Raw genomic sequence first — 20000 nt, 5'->3', positions numbered from 1 at the left:
TCAGTGTCCATTACAATTGTGAACTTTTTGATGCACGTTTTCCAACATAACCAGTGTCGGTATATGATATTTCATTACACCTTACTCCGACTTGCAGAAAATTGACAGCCTTGGGGTTGGCTGATTTGCTGATGGGAGTTTTCCCAAAGAGCCAACTTGCGATTAAACAAGTTGCAAAACTACGAGGCAATTTGTATAACCTTTTAGGGTCTTTAGAATGGCATCTTGTGTAATGTCCACTTTCCTCGACTCTTTTTGGATACGTTTTCGGGGGGGGGGGGGGGGGGGCTTTTTTCTTCAGTATTTTCTTGTCTCTGTTTGGTTTTTAAATTGTTTATTGTTGTTGTTATTGCTTTTACTATATTTTTTAAACCCATTAATATTCATTATGAAGCTTGATACAGTTTGTACAGGGTCTGTATGGTCCTTGCCCTTGGAAATGCTTGATTTTTAACATACAAATAATTGCATTTCTTCAAAATAAGAATTCAAGCAACAACAAAAATTGTCATTTCAATTGCACTTTCTTGATTGTGAACATAACATTTACTCGAAACGGAAAGGGAAATGACACTAGTTGATTGGCTTTGAGCAACGTTCTTATGCATTGTGTGCAAGTTCTTCAAGACCATGTTTCTGCACATAAAGATCATTTTTTTACACTGAACAGTTTGTCATTGTGTTTTGTAGCACAGCTGCAAGATTGTCGACATTTCTAATCAATATTGTATGAAAAATAACTGATCGTTGTATCATGCCTTGGTTTCAATGATGCATGGGCAACAAACAATAAGTATTGTTTATCACTTGAACAAGATGGGACAGGGCTCGAAGTCAACACAAATTTCTTTGTAGCCAGAAGGACTAGTATATAGAGAAATATACAAGCCCTGTTCATAAAACAATGTCACACAGCTTTCATGTACATTTAACGATTCAGTTTTAAAGTTCGAACGACCCCCAACAAAACTGAATGTTTTCTGTGTGTTTATTTTCATGAATTGCGTACACCAGTTAACACCACATAACGTTTCTTTCCTTGTCATAATTCAGCCATTCCCTGTCTTTTGTCCATTTCTTCTGAAATTTTCCATTATGCTTTTCCCTACCATAAGAATTATTCCTCATCATTCTCATTCAACTTTTGCTCTATTTTCCCCTGGTGGCTGAACACCTTCTATCAAATGCCACATTTTGCCTGTCTTATAAGGAGGGAATTGTGCCTTGTTTTGAAATAGGAGATGTTATGGTATAGCTGACGCGAATTATTTAAAGAAAAGGAATGGGACTGTGTCCTTTCTATAAGAAAGTCATGGCAAGAAACACGTTTCAAAGCACGTCTTTGACCCCTCCCACAATTAAATGGCCTCTCCCTAACAAAAATACTTAACATCAGCGGATGTTCTGCATGATCAAAGCAGTGGCTATTGTAAACACTGTTATAAAATATTAGCATTAGAAGATAGTGTTAGTTCCAGCTTGGAAAATGTGTGTTCCCATCAAACTAGCCATCTGACACTCGGCGCGTTGTATTTAACAGCTCCAACTATGGTAACATAAGTAGCAAGTTTGGTAATGGTTCCTAATTAATCAAACCTCGATGTATTGTTGAAATTATTAATAAGGCGGAAAATTTTCAAATTTTAGATGCCCACGCTCAGAGATTTTAATTCCAACAAATGTACGGCATTCTGCTTGGATATCTCCACGTGTATTCATTATTTGTTCATTCTTGTATGGGAAAAATATTTTTTTAAAAACTATTCTTATCACATAGAAAAAGTAGTTGTATGGAAAGGATGTGTCAGTAACATAATCGTAATAAATTGATCTAATTATTTCGATGGAAATGTAAAATATGTAGTTTCCTGTTTGTGACTGTTAAAGCGTTTGGGTAGCGAGCAAGAAAAAGAACCTTAAACAAAAAAAACGTGCAAACTAATTTCTTTGAATAGTTTTTGCCATGTTCTTTTGTGTGGTATACCGCTCTGTAGTTTGTTACTGTGGTCGAGTGAATAAAGTGTGATACCACGTCATCTTTTCATTTAATTTGTTATCAGATTAATTAGGATCGATTACCAAACTTGTGTTGTTAATGACGTGACCATAATTTGCGCTTTTAAGTGAAATGCATAAAATCGCTAGATTCTTGTTATAGAAACGCACCTTTCCGAGGCAGAAATTGACTTCATCTTCTCATGCTAATATTTTATGACTGTGTTTACAATGGCTACTGCTTTGATTCCAGAAAACATCTGCCAAGTCAAGTCTTTATTATGAAATGGCATAAACAAACGCCGACTATTGAAAACCAAAACTTACTAGCCCATCGGACTATTAACATTGTGAAAGTTACTAGTCTAACAGGAAATCTGCTAGCCTTGGGCTAGCGGACTACCGCTAATTTCGAGCCCTGTGGGACTTCCAAGAACAAGGCATTTCATACCATGTGCAGAAAATCATATCCATGGAAGAGTCAGCTTTGGCAAGTCACACAAAAATGGAGAAAGCATATTCATCTTGTCAACAAATAGAAACAACTGTCCTATTTAACTTCATAACAGGACACGTCAAAATTGCTAAGGAATACATTGGGGAGAAGAGAAAGGCTGCATATTTGTCAACCTTTCAAATTGCTCCTTATTCATTTATATTTTTTTTCTTCAAGAAAAATGAAAGAGCAAATTTTGTTTTCATGAATCCTTAAACCATAACTTCCAAGAACCTCTAAAGCATGTTTACATGAGAATATGGGACAGTTCTTTGGTCAAGCTACTGCAGAAGATATCCATGTATCATTGGAATCCTTCTTTTTATAATTGTGTGACAAGTCTTGCCGGTTTCAATGGACCAAGTGTTGATTGGAAGTATTTTCTGTGCTAGAAGATCTTGAGTTAAATTTGCAGAAGAGCTTGCTCCAGACTGGAAGTTGTGACATACATGTTTTTCACAATTTGTTGAGATGAGGATGCATTCATTGCCACTGAATGGTATCTAGAAAACTTTTCAAGTAGTTTGTACACCTCATTTCATCATGCACCTGCACAAAGAGAAGATTTCTTGGAAATCACACAGCTCGTTGCTCCCACTGAAAATATGCATGTATTGATGGTTGCAGAATGTGGAACCTACTGAAAGGGCCATACAGCTGATGCTGCATATCATTGCATACAGCAGAGCATCAAAATCCAAGACAATTACCGAGCCCACCAACAAGTTCTATCAAACTGCAGCAGGCAACTCAAAATCCTCTTATTTTGGCCCAGCTGAACTTTTTCTTCATGATGGCACGAGAGATTCTGCCATTTCTGGTCCTATGTCAGATGGATCATCCAGTGATACCATTCACTGGTACCACTTTGAGACTCCCTAGTTAAAAAATCTTTGAAATGTTTATGAAGTTGGAAATAGTGCAAGTGATTCACCAAACTTTATGTTGAAAACAGAAAATCATCTAGACCTGTCAAAAGTTGCTGTGGGATTTATGGCTTAAAAACTTCCAAGACACTGCAACTCGGTTGACATCAGAGGCCAAAAAATCTAAGCATCAGACTACATGAAACTTTCAACAAGGAATGCCAAAACTTTATTCTTGCACTAATTACTATTTTTGTGTGTGTGGAAAAGTCTATAGCTGTGCTGATTAATCGGCCATACTCATCGGGCCAATAATTGGAACAATCTGTATAATCAGTATCAGCAGAAATAATCTGTGCTGATGTAAACAAATTTTCAAAACATCAATTTAATCATGTCATCTTGACATGGCTTGAATTTTAATCAGAATTAAATAGTGGAAATTAAGGAATAAACACTTGAATTGGGGATTAATTGAAAGACAGGGTAGTCTTAAAAACATGCTTGCTATTAACTACTGCTGATTGTCTGCTCACAACAAATTGTCAAGACCATGCATGCAGTCATCCCAATTGAAGCAGCCAACCAGCCAATGCGGCCTCGCGTGTCTTTTGAACTTCAGCATACACATTACAGAGATGGCTTTTAAAAAGTTGTCACCAGAATAAGTAGTGAATATTTTTCCAGTATTATTAAAGTAATAGGCAGTGAAAAGTGAAAAAGATGGGATAGCTATTACTTTATTGACAACAGGCAATACAGCCATAATATTACAAAATAAATTATTACAGGACTTTTTCACTATTTCCATGGTCTTTGCATTGCTCATCACCGTTGGTGCATAGGTCTAACTGTTGTCACCTGAAATAAATGCATTATCAAATGTAAAATATCTACTTTCCTACAGTCTCTATTTTTTTAATAGAAACATCAGGTATTAAGCAAATTTTATATGATGTATATTATTTTCCAAATAATAGTTTTGTAAGAAGCTTTATTTAGATAATGACATTTTAATACTAAAACCCTATGATCATACTTTGCAATGTAAGATAAGCGATGTATAATGCGACCGTCGATTTCACACATTCAGGAATTAAATTCTCTCTCTCTCTCTTTCCATGACGTGCTTCACAAAGTACATTTCCATCAACCAAGAGTTCAGAAATTTATTTTTGATGGACTTTACATGCTTTGCTTGTTAGTGAACTGCTTCCTAAATCCCAGGAATGATCGCTGAATGCTGTAGATTTTTTCTCGACAAGCAAATTAAAACTTAGACGATTCAACTTGACCTGGCATTACTGTACCATATATATAATCATTGATTACCATCATTAAATTAAAAGAAGGAATGAAGAAACCTATCACAGAGCATATGTGCCCCAAAAAATCTATTTCGGAATAAATATGTTATTTAGTAAAGAGTTTTATTTGCATATACGAGGTAACAATAAGAAATAAGAAGGGATATAAAATGTGGGAAGTAGTTGTCACATGTATGGTAGCTTGAGACCACATTTACTTGTCAATCAAATGCACTTTTTTTTTCTTCTTTTCTTTTTTTTCCCTCACTTTTTTGTTGTTGTTCCAATCAAAAAAATGCCAAAGGATTATGTGCATACTAGAACAGAAACTGGCGCTAGTGGACTAATGGAAGTTTAAGCCCAGAAGTTTCATTCAAAGTCACACATCTTCCCCAAAACTTAAGGTCATCAGACACATTGATCAATAACCATGCCCCAGTAGAGCCTGGACAGAGAAATATTAATCATGAAGAGAGCTTGTTTCACTATCTTTCTTATAATTGCATTGTGTGTCTTTGAGCTGCATATTTCTAATCAGATTTGGTATGCAAGAAAGAAAATCAGTGAAGCAAGCATTATTGGACATTGAGAAACTGTTCAGACGCAACGTTCCCGCTTCAGTTTAAATGTGTGATTGTGGTTGCTTATCACAACTTTGTATATATATTTTTTAAAATGCTCTTTAATTTATATTAAACTAATGCATTTTTAAATTTAAAAATCTGTTAATACGTAATATTTGCACTTTCAGTCAGATCAGTGCACTGGACTTCAAGGATTCCTCATTTTCCATAGCTTTGGTGGTGGGACTGGATCAGGATTTGCCTCGCTGCTGATGGAAAGACTGTCTGTAGACTATGGCAAGAAATCCAAACTGGAGTTTGCCATCTATCCAGCTCCACAGGTGAGTATTTTTATGTGCCAGTTTTAGCTTCCGTGTTGCTACTGGAGTACAGAAGTTCTTGTGGTTTTATCCTATACCCAAATCAGCCAGAGTCCATCGCTGCCGTGTTGATTTCAAATTTTATTTGTTTGGTTTAAATTACAACATCAATGCTTGATCCAGTTTAGTAAAGAAAAAAGAAAAAAAAGAAAAATCCCTTGTTGTTCCGAGTGATGGTGTTATTGTGTTGCCCTCGTCCATCTGAAGCCTTTTACAGTATCTTGGTCATACTTCTATGTTCCTTTTTCTAGGGCACTATGTTCATGTAGTGTAGTTGGTTTTTTGTGACAAAATCTATTGTTCCAAAAGCTGCATAAAATGTATGTTCTTGACTTGAAGCTGGAGTAACTGTTGCCCCTTCTTTTCTTTTTTTTAAAAAAAGGTATGTGCAATATACTGGATAAAAGAAGAGAAAACCCAGCAGGAGAGAAATAAGTTATCTATATTGTTACTAAACTGCTTCCAAGCTTGTCATGAAACATTTACATGTGCATTCATCCCAGGGTTTAGTTGGTTCTGAAAATATCTGCCGACCAGACATCCAATATGGGGGTCACAGTGTCTTAAAAATCCAACTAAGCTGGATGGAAAGTTTTATTGACCTTTTTTTATTTTTTATCGAAAAACTGCTTGCAAGATTTGGTTGGGCCTAAACGAAAATGGACTGATCTAATGTCCATTTGAAAAATCGTGTCACTACTTGACTTGAATGGATGGTCATCTTAATTAGGGATTTTGCCCAAGACTTGTGATATAAAGTTGGTACAGAGTAAAAAAAAAATGGTGCCAATCTGATGTCCAGTATGGCCACCACAGCAGCCATCTTGAAAATCTTGTCATTACTACTCGTCTGGAACAGACTCTAATATTGACACGAGACTTTAACCAGAAGATCATTTGCAGTGTCCAGTTGGTCATAAATGAAAATGGTGAATCTCCCATGCAGTGGCCATCTTGAAAATCTCGTCACAACTCAAGAATAAATGGTCACCATATCATAAGATTTTCACAGAAAGACTTCTTGTGATGTCTAGTTTGTATGAAATGGACATGGTATCAATCTAAGATTAACCTGCAACTTAAATATCATAGCTTGTTTCAAAATTTGGCATTTGAAAGGAAGAAATGTTCTTGTCTTAATTCCTAGAAGGTCAATCTTTTCATGGGGCTCATTCCACAAATCTTGTGTACTGTGTTCTGTGGGCGAGTGTGATTTGGATTTTTAACATGGCTTTAACAAGTTTTTATTTGCTACAATGTCTGTGATGTGGCAGTTCATAGTGAAGTCTTGCACTGGGGCAACATGCCACATAACACGTAGCATCATGTGCCACCCAGTCACATCATGACGCCAGGCTGACCAGTCCCAACACTAACCTCAGTGCTGAGCACCAAGCACAGCAGCTGCTACTTCATTTTTACAAGTCTTGGGTATGACTTGGTCAGGGTTCAAACCTGCACCCGAGGCAGATGCTTTAACCACCAGGGTGATCTACTTTTATCTATAAAGCTTCTATCCATCCCATGCTCCATCAGTATGACCATTTAATATCTCCATTGGCCTAGTGGTTAGAGCATATGCCTCGGAAGTGGGAGGTCGTGTGTTCGATCACCAGCTCAGTCATGCCAAAGACTAACAAAAAGGGTACTAACAGCTGCCTTGCTAGGCGCTCAGCATTGGGAGGTTATTGTTAGGACTTATCGGCCTGGTGTCGGGATAATGTGACTGGGTGAGACGTCATAGCAATATGACTGAAAAATTGTTCAAGCTTCGTTAAAAATCATAATCAAATACAAATATCTCCAGAACTGCTAGAGACGTCGTGAAACTGTTTCCTTATGTGTCATAACATGTCCTGTTATAAAGTTCAGGTTTATTAGATTACAGACCTGCCAACTCTTATGATTTTGCTGCAAGTCTTAAGAAAATAACCCTTAAAATACGAACTTGCAGCATAGTAGCAAAAATGGGAAAAATGATCGTTGATGAAAAATCTGGATAATTGGTTCATCCATGTTTTATTTGGATCCAGGTTTCATCTTAGAATTTGTGAAATTAGTCGGGGAACCAGACTAACTTTACAGCAGCACCCCAGACGCATTTAAACTGCACCTATTTGTTCATGCCGAGTCTGCATGATCAAACTGTTGATTAAAGAACTTTTTAAAACAAAATGGCCTCCAGAAAGCGATGCATGTTTAAGAGAAAGGGAAAATAAGCTTATGGAAAAGTGTTAATAATCAACACAGAAGAATAAAAAGGATTATTCAGATTATTGTGAATATAAGCGGGAAAGGACACGATCACGTTTATTGGACATCGCATGCCAGTTTGAGTATGTCTCGTGGCGGGAGATGATTGCCATCATCATGTGAAACTGAAAATAGTTTCCAAGAATTATGACAGGTTGAGAGATGGCAACAAGCCATTGAACTGCATAGGGTTTGGAACTACAGTTTGTGCAACTGTACTAATGTTAAATAATAGTCTGCATATACTTTACAAACTTTTCAGTTGAACATAATGCGTTGAACTTTTAAATACGTTTTCCAGTTCTACAATAGCAGTTATTGATCTTTTGTTAAACAATACTGAAAACTGGTCAATCTTATGGAGAAAAAAAAAATCGACTGCCTTACTGAAACGGACTCTTCATGGTTGGCAGGTCTGAGATTATAGTTCTCTCCCCATGTTTGAAGATTGTATTCAGACTTAATATTTCTTGATTGCGTCGTCTTGAAATTTGTTGTTCTTTAAAAATGAGTTGTTACCACGTTTTTTATTTAAATAAAGATGGCACTCAATTTACAACCATAAATATCTTGTGAACCATTCAAGCTAACTTTATATGCAGCTGAAACATAACAAGAGCATGGATCAATGTATCACGTGCAGAGTTGACTTGGATAAACATTACTGGGGTGGGAGGTGAATGCATAAGCTCTTGTTCACCGACACCCCACTTCACATTGAACCCAAATTGTTACAAACTGTACAGACATACCTAGGCTCTTGGTAAGAAACAATAATGAACACATTCTGGAGAGGCAGCCTGCATTCTGAAAACCTGAGGTTACATGTTGCATGTACTAAATAAACAAACATGTTCATGGGAAGATGACTATTTGAATGTTGTGTTCTTCCATTAGTGTATTTTATATTTTTATATATATATATATATATATATATATATATATATAGCACAAGATGTCTTTGTGGAAATGTAAACTTTTTAATTCTTTTTTACAGGTCTCGACAGCTGTAGTCGAACCCTACAATTCTATTCTTACAACACATACCACTCTGGAGCACTCAGACTGTGCCTTCATGGTTGACAACGAAGCCATCTATGACATTTGCCGAAGAAATCTGGATATTGAACGACCAACATACACAAATCTTAATCGTCTAATTGGACAGATTGTTAGTTCGATAACGGCTTCACTTCGTTTTGATGGTGCTCTGAATGTGGATCTCACAGAGTTCCAGACTAATCTTGTGCCTTACCCACGAATCCACTTCCCTTTAGTTACATATGCCCCAGTTATCTCGGCTGAAAAGGCATACCACGAGCAGCTGTCTGTGGCAGAGATAACTAATGCATGTTTTGAGCCAGCCAACCAGATGGTAAAATGTGACCCACGTCATGGCAAGTACATGGCTTGTTGCATGCTTTACAGGGGTGATGTTGTGCCTAAGGATGTTAATGCTGCCATTGCCACCATCAAAACTAAGCGTACCATCCAGTTTGTGGATTGGTGTCCAACTGGTTTCAAGGTGGGAATTAACTATCAGCCACCCACTGTTGTTCCTGGTGGAGATTTGGCCAAGGTTCAGAGAGCTGTCTGCATGTTGAGTAATACTACTGCCATTGCAGAAGCCTGGGCTCGTCTGGATCACAAGTTTGACTTGATGTATGCGAAACGTGCCTTTGTCCACTGGTATGTGGGTGAGGGTATGGAAGAAGGAGAATTTTCTGAGGCTCGTGAAGATTTGGCTGCACTCGAGAAGGATTATGAGGAAGTAGGTGTTGACTCCGTGGAGGGTGAGGCAGAAGAGGAAGGTGGTGATGAGTACTAGGAAAATGATACTTTTAAAACCTAAATGGCAAGTCAGTTGACAATGACTCTTCTTTCATTTGACAGATGCATTTCATTTGTATTAAAATTTTAATTAATTGCATAATTTGTCCCATTTTTTTTATGACCATCTCAAATGTGGCATAAATCTTTTGTGTCTAACCTATAATATTGTGAGCACATTGCTTCAAGTACAACTTTTGAACCCCAGAAGTTTAATGAAATTGCAATAGTGCACATCAAGACAAAACAATATCACTTACCAATCATGATGCAAGCACACGTGCGCATTCAATGGCAGAGAGTCGGTGACGAGAAAAATGATGTGACCTATCCTGTTGGGGTTTGTCCAAACAGTTTCACATGAAAGTAGATAGTTGCTTACATTGCATCAAAATATGGTGATGACAACCAGAATCACAAATGTGGTGGAAAGTAGATGTGAAGGTTTATTTTTATTGTATAGAGGACTCTATTAGATTTTGAAACCATTACAGTAATGAATTATTTTTTTTTTTTACACATTCATACACTCCTGTTTTTAGCTCGGTTTATTTTGCTCACAAGATTACACTATGCTTGATTTGTCCTTTCCTTTGTAGAGCAGCAGGATGAGTGTGTGTATTGGATTTCTAACATAGCTTTAACAATTTGTTATGATGTATGCAGTGTGCTAGCTTATAGTAATGTCTAGCATGGGCGTAAGTTCCAACCAGTCACATTATCCTGATACCTGGTTAACCCAGGGTTTCCATGCTATCGGCAAAAAAGTTGGGAGAAATGATTATAAAAAAATTCCCAACTGAAAAGTCATTGAATTTCACAAATATTGATGAAAGTCTGGAAAAACTTGAATTATCCGCCAGCACTTGATGCCCAAACCAATCACATAATTGAGTCGTAACTGAACAGATCGTAAGTTAAATTTATCTAGTTCTAAGCAGAATATTCGGAGGGTGCATTATTGCTCACTTGGGTGCTTGATATAAACATCTATGCTGAGTAAATCCAAACACTCGGTGGATTAGATTCATCTAGTAGACTTTTATTTTCAAAGTCAGCTGGATATCCTTATCTTTCCTTGCATGAAAGGTATGAAAACCGGTCTAGCATCAGAAGAGGCCAACATGGTGGTGGCAAAGTGTACCCATTTACCGGATGGCCAAGCAAACTTAAAATGTTGTTAGATCAAGTGATACATGCATGAAATCGTTAGGTAAATTACCCATTTTCTCAGAAATTGTGACCATTATAATCTTTTTGTCTTTTAATCTGCTGAAGGACAAGATAAAACTAAAGCGTTGATGAAATGTGACCTGCTACTCGTGATTTGCACAAGTACACGAATCTAACAACCCCCATTTTCAACTGTTACAGAGAAGAAGAAAAAAATGTGAAATATTAACCCTTTACCTCGTACAAGCGTCTTTGGACGCCTCTATTCCATTCGCATGGAAGCGCCTTTTGACGCCTCTACAAGATTCGCATAGAAGCGCCTTTTGACGCCTGTGGTAAACATAAGCCATTTTGAGCTAGTTTTCGTAGCGCCACCTTCGGGGGAAACCCCCCCATTACATACTACATTCATTTCTGTGAATGACAATTACGTCAGATCACGTGGTCGCTATTCATGCACTGGTCGATATCGGCTATTTAAAGTAACTGGGTCGTAATCTCCACTCTCCAAAATGGCAGCCGCAGATTTCATTCAGTACATACGAAGTTTTCACGATTAGAATAACAACCACGAAAGATTCAATAAATTAGGTAAAGTCTCTGATATTGATGTAGGCAGCAATTAGTTTTTATAAATTGTCAAATTCAGATGACTTGGTGATGTAGACGCACACAAAAACATTGTAAATTTCGAGTATCGGAAATGGCAGCTATGGTTGGTCACGCGGCCTCACAGACATGATGGTGAACGAGTTCTCTCAAGATTTTAAAGCACATAAAAAAAATTCTTCTGTGGAAAATAATTACACAGCTATAACAATTGGACATTACTTTTAAATTTTTCCACATATATGTGTACCAAAAATGTAAAATGGTTAAAATTAATGTTAAACGTAACAACACTACATTGCTTAACAGTTCACAGGCAGGATTTCATTCAGTACTTACGAAGTTTTCACGAGTAGAATCACAACCACGAAAGATTCAATAACCTTGGTAAAGGATATGATATTTATGTAAGCAGCAATTAGTTTTTATTGATTATCAAATTCAGATGACTTAATGTTGTAGACGCAGACGAAAAACGTGTAAATTTCAAGTATGGGAAATGGCAGCTACGGTCGGTCACGCGGCCTCACTGACATGAAGGTGACTGAGTTCTCTCTCGATTTTATAGCACATAAAATATTCTTTTGTGAAAAATAATTACACAGCTATAACAATCAGACTTTACTCTTCAATTTTTCCACATATAATAGATGTCTACCTAAAACGTAAAATGGTTAAAACTGCTGTTAACCCTTTACCTGATACAACCGTCTTTGGACGCCTCTACAAAAGTCGCATGAAAGCGACTTTTGACGCTTCTACAAAAGTCCCATAGAAGCGCCTTTTGACGTCTGCTGTAAACATCAGCCATTTTAAGCCGGTTTTCGTAGCGCCACCTTCGGGGAAAACCCCTTATTAGATACTGCATTCATTTCTGTGAATGACAATTACGTCAGATCATGTGGTCACTGTTTATGTACTGGTCGATATCTGCTATTTAAAGTAACTGGGTCGTAATCTCCACTCTCCAAAATGGCGGTCGCGGATTTCATTCAGTACTTACGAAGTTTTCATGATTAGAATCACAACTATGAAAGATTCAATAACCTAGGTAAAGGCTCTGATATTGATATAGGCTGCAATTAGTTTTTATAAATTATCAAATTTAGATGACTTAGTGATGTAGACACAGATGAAAAACTTGTAAATTTCGAGTATGAGAAATGGCAGCACTACGGTTGGTCACACGGCCTCACTGACATGACGGTGAACGAATTCTCTCCAGATTTTAAAGCACATAACAAATTCTTCCGTGATAAATAATTACACAGCTATAACAATCGGACTTTACTCTTAAATTGTTCCACATGTAATAGATGTGTACCAAAAATGTAAAATGGTTAAAATTGCTGTTAAACGTAACATACACTACATTGCTTATTAGTTCACAGGCAAGCTATGCGTATGCGGTCGACTAGGTAACCTGTGTTCTATGTATAGCGAGCTGCACTTTGTCACTATGCTCTATGAGGTAAAGGGTTAAACGTAACACCACTACATTGCTTAACAATTCAGAGGCATGCCTATGCGGATGCCATCTGCTAGGTAACAGGTGTTCTATTTATAGTGTGCTGCACTTTGTCACTATGCTCTATGAGGTAAAGGGTTAAATGAAAGTCGAGTACTAATTGTACTAAAATGTGAAAATGAAATAAAACAAATTTTTCTATAGTTATATATTCCAAGAAGAACAACTGGAGTTTTGTTGTATCACGTGACTACCACTTTGACGTATGCTGTCTGCTTGATAAATCAGACTGGCTAGATTGTTGGTTTTTACAAAAAAGTATCGGACTTTCATTTAATGTAATTGAATTTCTGTACAACTCCATTAAAAAAGGAGTTTGTTGTCGATAGCATGTGACTATTGGGCTTCCGATGTCCTTGTTTGAGATTTCTGAAGTCGTGTGACTAATAATGCAAATGGCGAGTACAGGGTCAGGTTTCATGTTCGCTGTAGTTTCTTCTAGTCCGTCGGTGGATAAAGACATAACAATTATAATACTTTCCTACTGATTTCATACAGGTATAAGGCGATATAACATACACTTAAATTTTCTAGTCCTGCTGGTAAGCAAATACCATATGTTGCAACCGCACGGTGGCAACAAATTCCAAATTATCTATATGCATTTGCAATGACCCCACACCCAAATGACCAAATATGAAAAATTTGGTGGGAATCATTTGAGGAAGACGGGATTAGAAAATGGATTGCTATTCTTTTTAAGACAAATATGTGGTCCAGATTTTTAAATCTCGGAGCTGAAATGAGAAATTGTCATCCGTTATATTATAAAAAATGATACTAGGCCCTGTATCAATATAGGTTTGGGGACTGGTTTAATGTATTACAAGAAGGCTTCTTTACAGAAAATTCAGTCCTTGTTTATACAACAGTATATAATTCTGAAGATCTTTTGTTTTTTAAATGATTAGATCATCTTAAGGAGATCAAGTTGTTTGAAAAATCCTGTTCTGGATTTTATCGGCACATATAAATTCAGGGTTAAACTCTTTTCATTACAAAACATGATTCAAATTATTTGCGTTTATAGTTTTTTTTATATATATAGTGTAATAGGAAATATTTGCTTCCTAAAAGATGCATATATATATAGAGAGAGAGAGAGAGAGAATTCTTTAGAATCAAAAGTTTGAAAGGAATCAAAACTAATTATGTTGTTCCACTTTGCAACATAAAGCAGGTCAGCAGAAAAAAATAATTATTCTGTACATTGAAATGACTTTACGTGCCAGTTTATAGGAATATAATCAAAATCGTTTCACGTGATACATGTTGTGGTTTTCTACATGATCATCTTATCTGACTTGGATGTTTTGGAGAGTCTTGAAAGAGAAGCATCTTTAGATTTAGAAAATGTTTTATAATCTAAAATGTTCTTTAATTCCATTTAGTAGTCCTAATGCTGAGCACCAAATTTTGTTCAATAACAGTAATATAAAATTTTATTTTGACCTTGGAAGCCTAAACAACTGAAGGAAACCTGTTTGAAGCAAAAACCAAACAGCTCTACCTCGACTCCACATTTTTTTTCTTCCCCAGTAGGCTAGCCTAGCAGTCGAGAAAGCATACTGATTTCCTTGCAGTACCAGGTTTTGGTGGTTTAATTATTTATTGACTTTTGTTTTAAGTTTATTTAGAAACTCTTGACATTTGTACGTTTCCAGACTGCAACAAATAATTACTTTTTTTTGTCGTCCAAATACATCTTAAATTCTTTAATTAGGTGTCTGAAAACATAATGGTGAAGAAAAGATTTATTTTCCTCTTTTTGTTCTCTCTCCACCCCCCCCACCCCGTTAATGAAGTTACTGTTAGCTCACATGATGTGCTGCCATGAAGTAAAACGAGTATTTTGTTGAACACCATGGAAAGGATAATGAATAAAAAAAAAGGCATAACTTGCCTATATTGTCTATTTGATACGTGCCCATCCACCAGAAAACACAGCCATACATGTATTAGAGCTATGATCGTATGCGCATTTCCAAACCACTATGTTGGTAATCATGCTATCCACGTTAACCCTCTGCTGATCAGTGATCATTAACACATTAACCCCTGAGCCAAACGGCTAGGTAGCCCCCTGAAACATACTTGCAGAGATGACCTAGAGCAGTGTTGGCCTTTCCAGTGCCTGTATCCTTGAGACTAGCCGACGGCAATTGGATTGGAGATATTTATAGAAGGGGCTACTTGCAATAAAATTGTTATTTTATTTGTATTCATTTAATTCAGCTGAAATTTGGCACGGCAGTTCTCGATAAACTTACATACATAATGGTATAAATTTCATGCTACATGCAGAAATAAAACTAATGCATGATGGTGAAAACAAATGATGTACTTGCCAATTTGCTTCTCTTGCCGTGAATAATCCATAAAATCCATTATGAATTCAGAAGGAATTATTAACACCATCAACACATTAAATGTTTATATTTTATGTACACAAAAATTCCACTTGTCTCTTGTAAACTAAACGTCCTGTGAATACTGTACACAAATGGGCATATTTTACTTGCTCTTTACTTACCTTCCTTCCAAAGAACTCTCACTGAAATTTTTAAAACTAACAAAACACTTAACAAACCTTGAAATATGAACACTCATGTTAACAACGTATATTTCCCAAACATTTATTTAACAATTATTCAAAAGAAAAAGAAGCTCCACAAAATCAAATGCATTTGCATCAGGATCTAAATCCGTTGCTGGTCCTTTGTATAGCATCTTGTCAATGTGTGTTTTATCATTTAAGATCATCGATCAGCTCTACTTTCATTTTCTTCTTCAACATTCTCATTTTCGTCACTACCACTGTTATTTTCAGTAGCTTTTTCGATGTCGCCATCAATCTCGTCTGATTAAAATCCAGAAAATTCTCCATCAGAATCCGTCAAGTAAAAGTGTGCTCCTAGAGGCTGATTCTCATCAATGTGCATCAATTTAAAATCGAAATATTTTCACTAAATCGACTGATATCAAAGTGAAAAAAATTTCCCGCTGTTCAGCAATGTGCGCTCTATCTATGTAAGCTAAAATTTGATTGGTTAAACTGTCTGCATTGGTAGGAAATGGCTTTAAATCAGCCAATGGTTTGCGCCGAGTTAACTCGTCATGCGGGAGAAAGGCCTTGCTAAATACTGCCTCTTAAACTCGGCGCTCGGGAGACAAGCTATGCAAACTCGGCCACTTTAGCAAGGCTCGCGGGAGATCAAGGGTGTAAACGAGTACACTCGTCGCCCGGGGTTGATGTGTTAAAATGTACATCACAAACATGCGCAAGCTTTATTTCAGTGTAATTAAGATATTAATACAAACTAAATAAAAAGATGTTTGGAATTATAATTCATAAGATATTCATGACAAACATTTTAGTATGGAGAGTAGAAATACCCATACATGTAAGATGGCTGATCTTGGAACACCAAGGGTGAGAGGCTCCATATGGGCCGAGTGTTATATGCATGCCTAAGAAGGGTAAAAATAACAAAGTTGCAATGTACGAGTCGGATTGATTATTATGTTTGTTTGTTTTTTATTATAAAGGTGATCTATTGTGGTTCTCTCTTCTTTTTTTCTTCTTCAACTAGCTGACTGCTCAAAGATTGTTAACCTGTGGAATTTCTTTGACAAGTGTGTTTGGATATAAAGGCAGCCATCTGGATTTCATTAAAAGAGCACACAATGTACCTAACATTTAGCACCCACAATCAATATTTATCGTCTACAAAGAGGTTTATTACTTGTAGACAATAACTATGTTTAAACCTTGGTAAATAATCCCTCAGGGATAAGGGGTTTGTTTTGTTACTACAGTGCCAATGAATTTTATTAATCCATACCGACTGATGTATTGTTTAAAGATGTTAAGCAGGGCTCATGGTTTCTAATCAAAGTCAGAACTGTCACACCTGTATGAAGTAGTTCTGTGCGTAACAACGTCTACACAGACAACAATCATATTTTTGTTAGCTGAATCAAGCTATTAAAATGTGAAGTATAAATAAAATACCCACCACGGTGACTGTCAAAAGTTTATATACTGGATAGCTGTCATTGTGAAACGTGATATTGTTAGTACTGGAATAATTTTGATGGACAAGTTTATCATACGTTTTGCAACAAGCAAGGAAGCACTCTCACTTGCCAAAATCGTCTCCAAAGAGGCCAGTAGGCTGTCCACAGAAGCAACCTTGATTTAATGATTGTGAGGATGCAGCACAAAAAGAACCACCTACGAAGTAAGCTGCTCTAGATGACGAGTCTGATTATCTTGAACCTGAGAGTGCTCCATCTGGTTCTGTACATGGTCACTATAAACATTATGTATTGAAGCAAAAGCAATGTATCGTTAACAATGCAAAACTTCTGGGAATCGGGCCTACAGTTCAAGATTCTGAAATCCATGGTGAGTACATGGATGAAAATTTACTTTATGCAGATCTGAACTTGAACGGACATTTGCCTAGGTGTGGACGACCCATTTCATATGGACAAGCTATGGATAAGATAGCTCAATGGGTGCTCACTCAGCATGACTTAAAAATTCAAGTCAGTGTTGAGGGAATATGTATATATGCCAAGGAGCTCTTCTCCACAGAATTTCTGGAGAGAAATTCCATGCCAGTGACTCGTGGGGAGAGAGTTTCATGAAAAGACATGGGTTTGTGCTCAGAAGCAGGACCTCGATTGCCCAAAGTTTACCTAAGGATTTGGAAGAAAAGATTACTTGGTTCCACAAGTTTTCATGGATAGATGTGAGGACGAATTTGACAAGTTTATTAACTCATTCAGCCCCAGACCCGTTATCAGTATCACTGCTGCTATGCCCCAGCAGCGCTAAGCTGTGTCTAGCTGCGTGTGCCCCCCGAGTTTTACCTGTTTGAAAAATTTTGTAAACATCGTGCACATGCATTCACTCTTACCTTAATTTCTCTGCTTATATCCAATTAAAATCTAAGAAAGTTTCACCATTTATTGCAAATGAATTTGTCTACACAGTGATGTATTTTTTTTCCCTATTTGTCCAAGTCTTTCACGACTTATTTATACAGAATTTACAAAATTATGTGCAACGTTTATCCGCAAGAACTCTATCATCATCGCTGTCCGAATCGAAATCTCACAAAATGTCCAACTGCCGAACATATCTTTCGTCAGCTTGCTCAGTATTTTCAAGATCAAACCCGAGAAACTCTTCATTTTTGCTCTCATCAAAAATCACTCTTGCGTCCGCCGTCATTTACGATTTTTCATGAACAGAACACGTGTAGTTAAACCGCTTTCAAAACAGGAGCCCTTAGCTTCTGAACAATTCAAATTTCCGCAAATGAAAGTAAAATCATTTCTGATTGGTTAAATAGTTGTTAGTTCTTGGAATAAACCCATTTCTAACCAATCAGAGACGTTGAATCTAACACACATTCATCACGCTTGGAGACGGGATCGGCCATTGAATGCAGTAAAAAAATCACGACTACAGGCGGGATCGGCCATTGAATGCAGAAACCGGATCACGCGTACAGACGGGATCGGGGCTTAAAGGGTTAATAACATGGACAAGACGCCAATGTACTTTGATCATGTGCCAGGGTAAACGGTGGACATAGATGGAATGAAAAGCGTTCTGATTTGTACAACTGGAGTGGAGAAGAGAGACATTACTGTCATTTTTGCAGTTGCAGGTTCTGGCGACATATTACCTCCGAAGATTATTTTCTAGGGAAAGAGACATCTAGATCAAAAGAATGGATTATCACAGTTCAAGAGAAAGCATGGCTGGATGAAACGCTAATGCTGCTTTGGATTGAAGAAATTTATTTGCCATTCACCAGAAGAGAGCGATCACTTAGTTATGGACTCGTTCCAGGCTCAAATCACTGATGATGTGAAGAAACGGCGGCGTGGAAATGTTGTGCTGCAATAATACAAGGAGGCTGCACATCCAGGTTGCAACCTCTTGATGTGAGCATCAATAAACCTGTCAAGAGCTACCTCCACTGCAGCTGGACAGATTACATCAGGGATGCTACGATTGCATTAAAATCGTCTGATGAAAGCAGCAACGGACCGAGTTGTACATTCCATAGTCACGTTGAAGGAAAAGCGCACAATGATAATGAAATCTTTCAAGGTGTGTGGCATCGGTGTCAATCTGAGCGGAAGTGAAAACACACTGATCAGAAATGACAAATGATTAAACAATATGGATGACGATAGTGATACAGAATTTGCGGGCTTTTTGCCCGAGGACCTAAGAAAGGCTATGGACAAGCTACTTGAAATTGAATAGTATATTTAAATATATTACAGCATTAAATCATATTTCTTTTCATTCTTTGATACGGTTTCTTATTGTGTATAGCTTGGTATAAAAATACATATATATCGATCTATCTGCATACATACATACATAATGATTAAGAATTTAAAATGATATTAGTTAATGGAAGTTCATGATCACATTAAATAATTGGCGACCCAATGAAGCAAACTTTGTATCGGTTAAATTAATGGCAAACACTGAATTTTACATTAAAAAGAAGTAGCAGATCTTCCTAGATCCAAAAACATAACTTGTAGAAGAAATAGCGGAGCAACGTCTGAAAACTTGGAAGGCATTTAAATATTATATTAAAAAAAACGACAAATACAGTGTCCGAAAACGTGGTAAATATGGTACTTAAATTTTTAATGTTCTGCTCATCATGGAGATAACCTTGTAATCGCATCTCTTGAACCTCAAAAAAAAAAAAAAAGTTCCATGTAACTAGAATTGCCACCCCACCCTAACATAGATAAAAATCTAAAAGAGAATTCAAAACCACCATAAACCCAACCATCCACAGCTACATGTACTAATGTAACAGTGGCCTGAATTTGGATGATGTGAAAAGTATTCCAATCAATAACATTAACAGGATTCATGCAGAACCAGAGAACTGAAATTCGAAAGACTTTCCAATTAAAAGTTTTAAGTTATCAATGACGCTCATGG

At 36.9% G+C, this 20000-nt stretch overlaps 1 protein-coding gene across 1 annotated transcript in view; it reads left to right on the top strand.

The window, feature by feature from the left end:
• The window catches only part of LOC149780230 (tubulin alpha chain, testis-specific), a 55240-nt gene extending 45447 nt beyond the window's left edge, over positions 1 to 9793 (top strand). Inside the window, exons 4-5 of the mRNA XM_089937012.1 lie at positions 5416 to 5568; positions 8858 to 9793. Coding sequence (XP_089793138.1) covers positions 5416 to 5568; positions 8858 to 9688 — 984 coding nt within the window. The 3' untranslated portion in view covers positions 9689 to 9793. The remainder of the gene's footprint in view (positions 1 to 5415; positions 5569 to 8857) is intronic.
• The last annotated feature ends 10207 nt before the right edge of the window (positions 9794 to 20000 follow it).

Source organism: Sinohyriopsis cumingii, chromosome 16 (genome assembly GCF_028554795.1).
Source record: "Sinohyriopsis cumingii isolate HCF-2022 chromosome 16, ASM2855479v2, whole genome shotgun sequence".
NCBI lineage: Eukaryota > Metazoa > Mollusca > Bivalvia > Unionida > Unionidae > Sinohyriopsis > Sinohyriopsis cumingii.
Note: the sequence above shows the minus strand (reverse complement) of the source record. Positions and strands in the feature narration are given on the sequence as shown.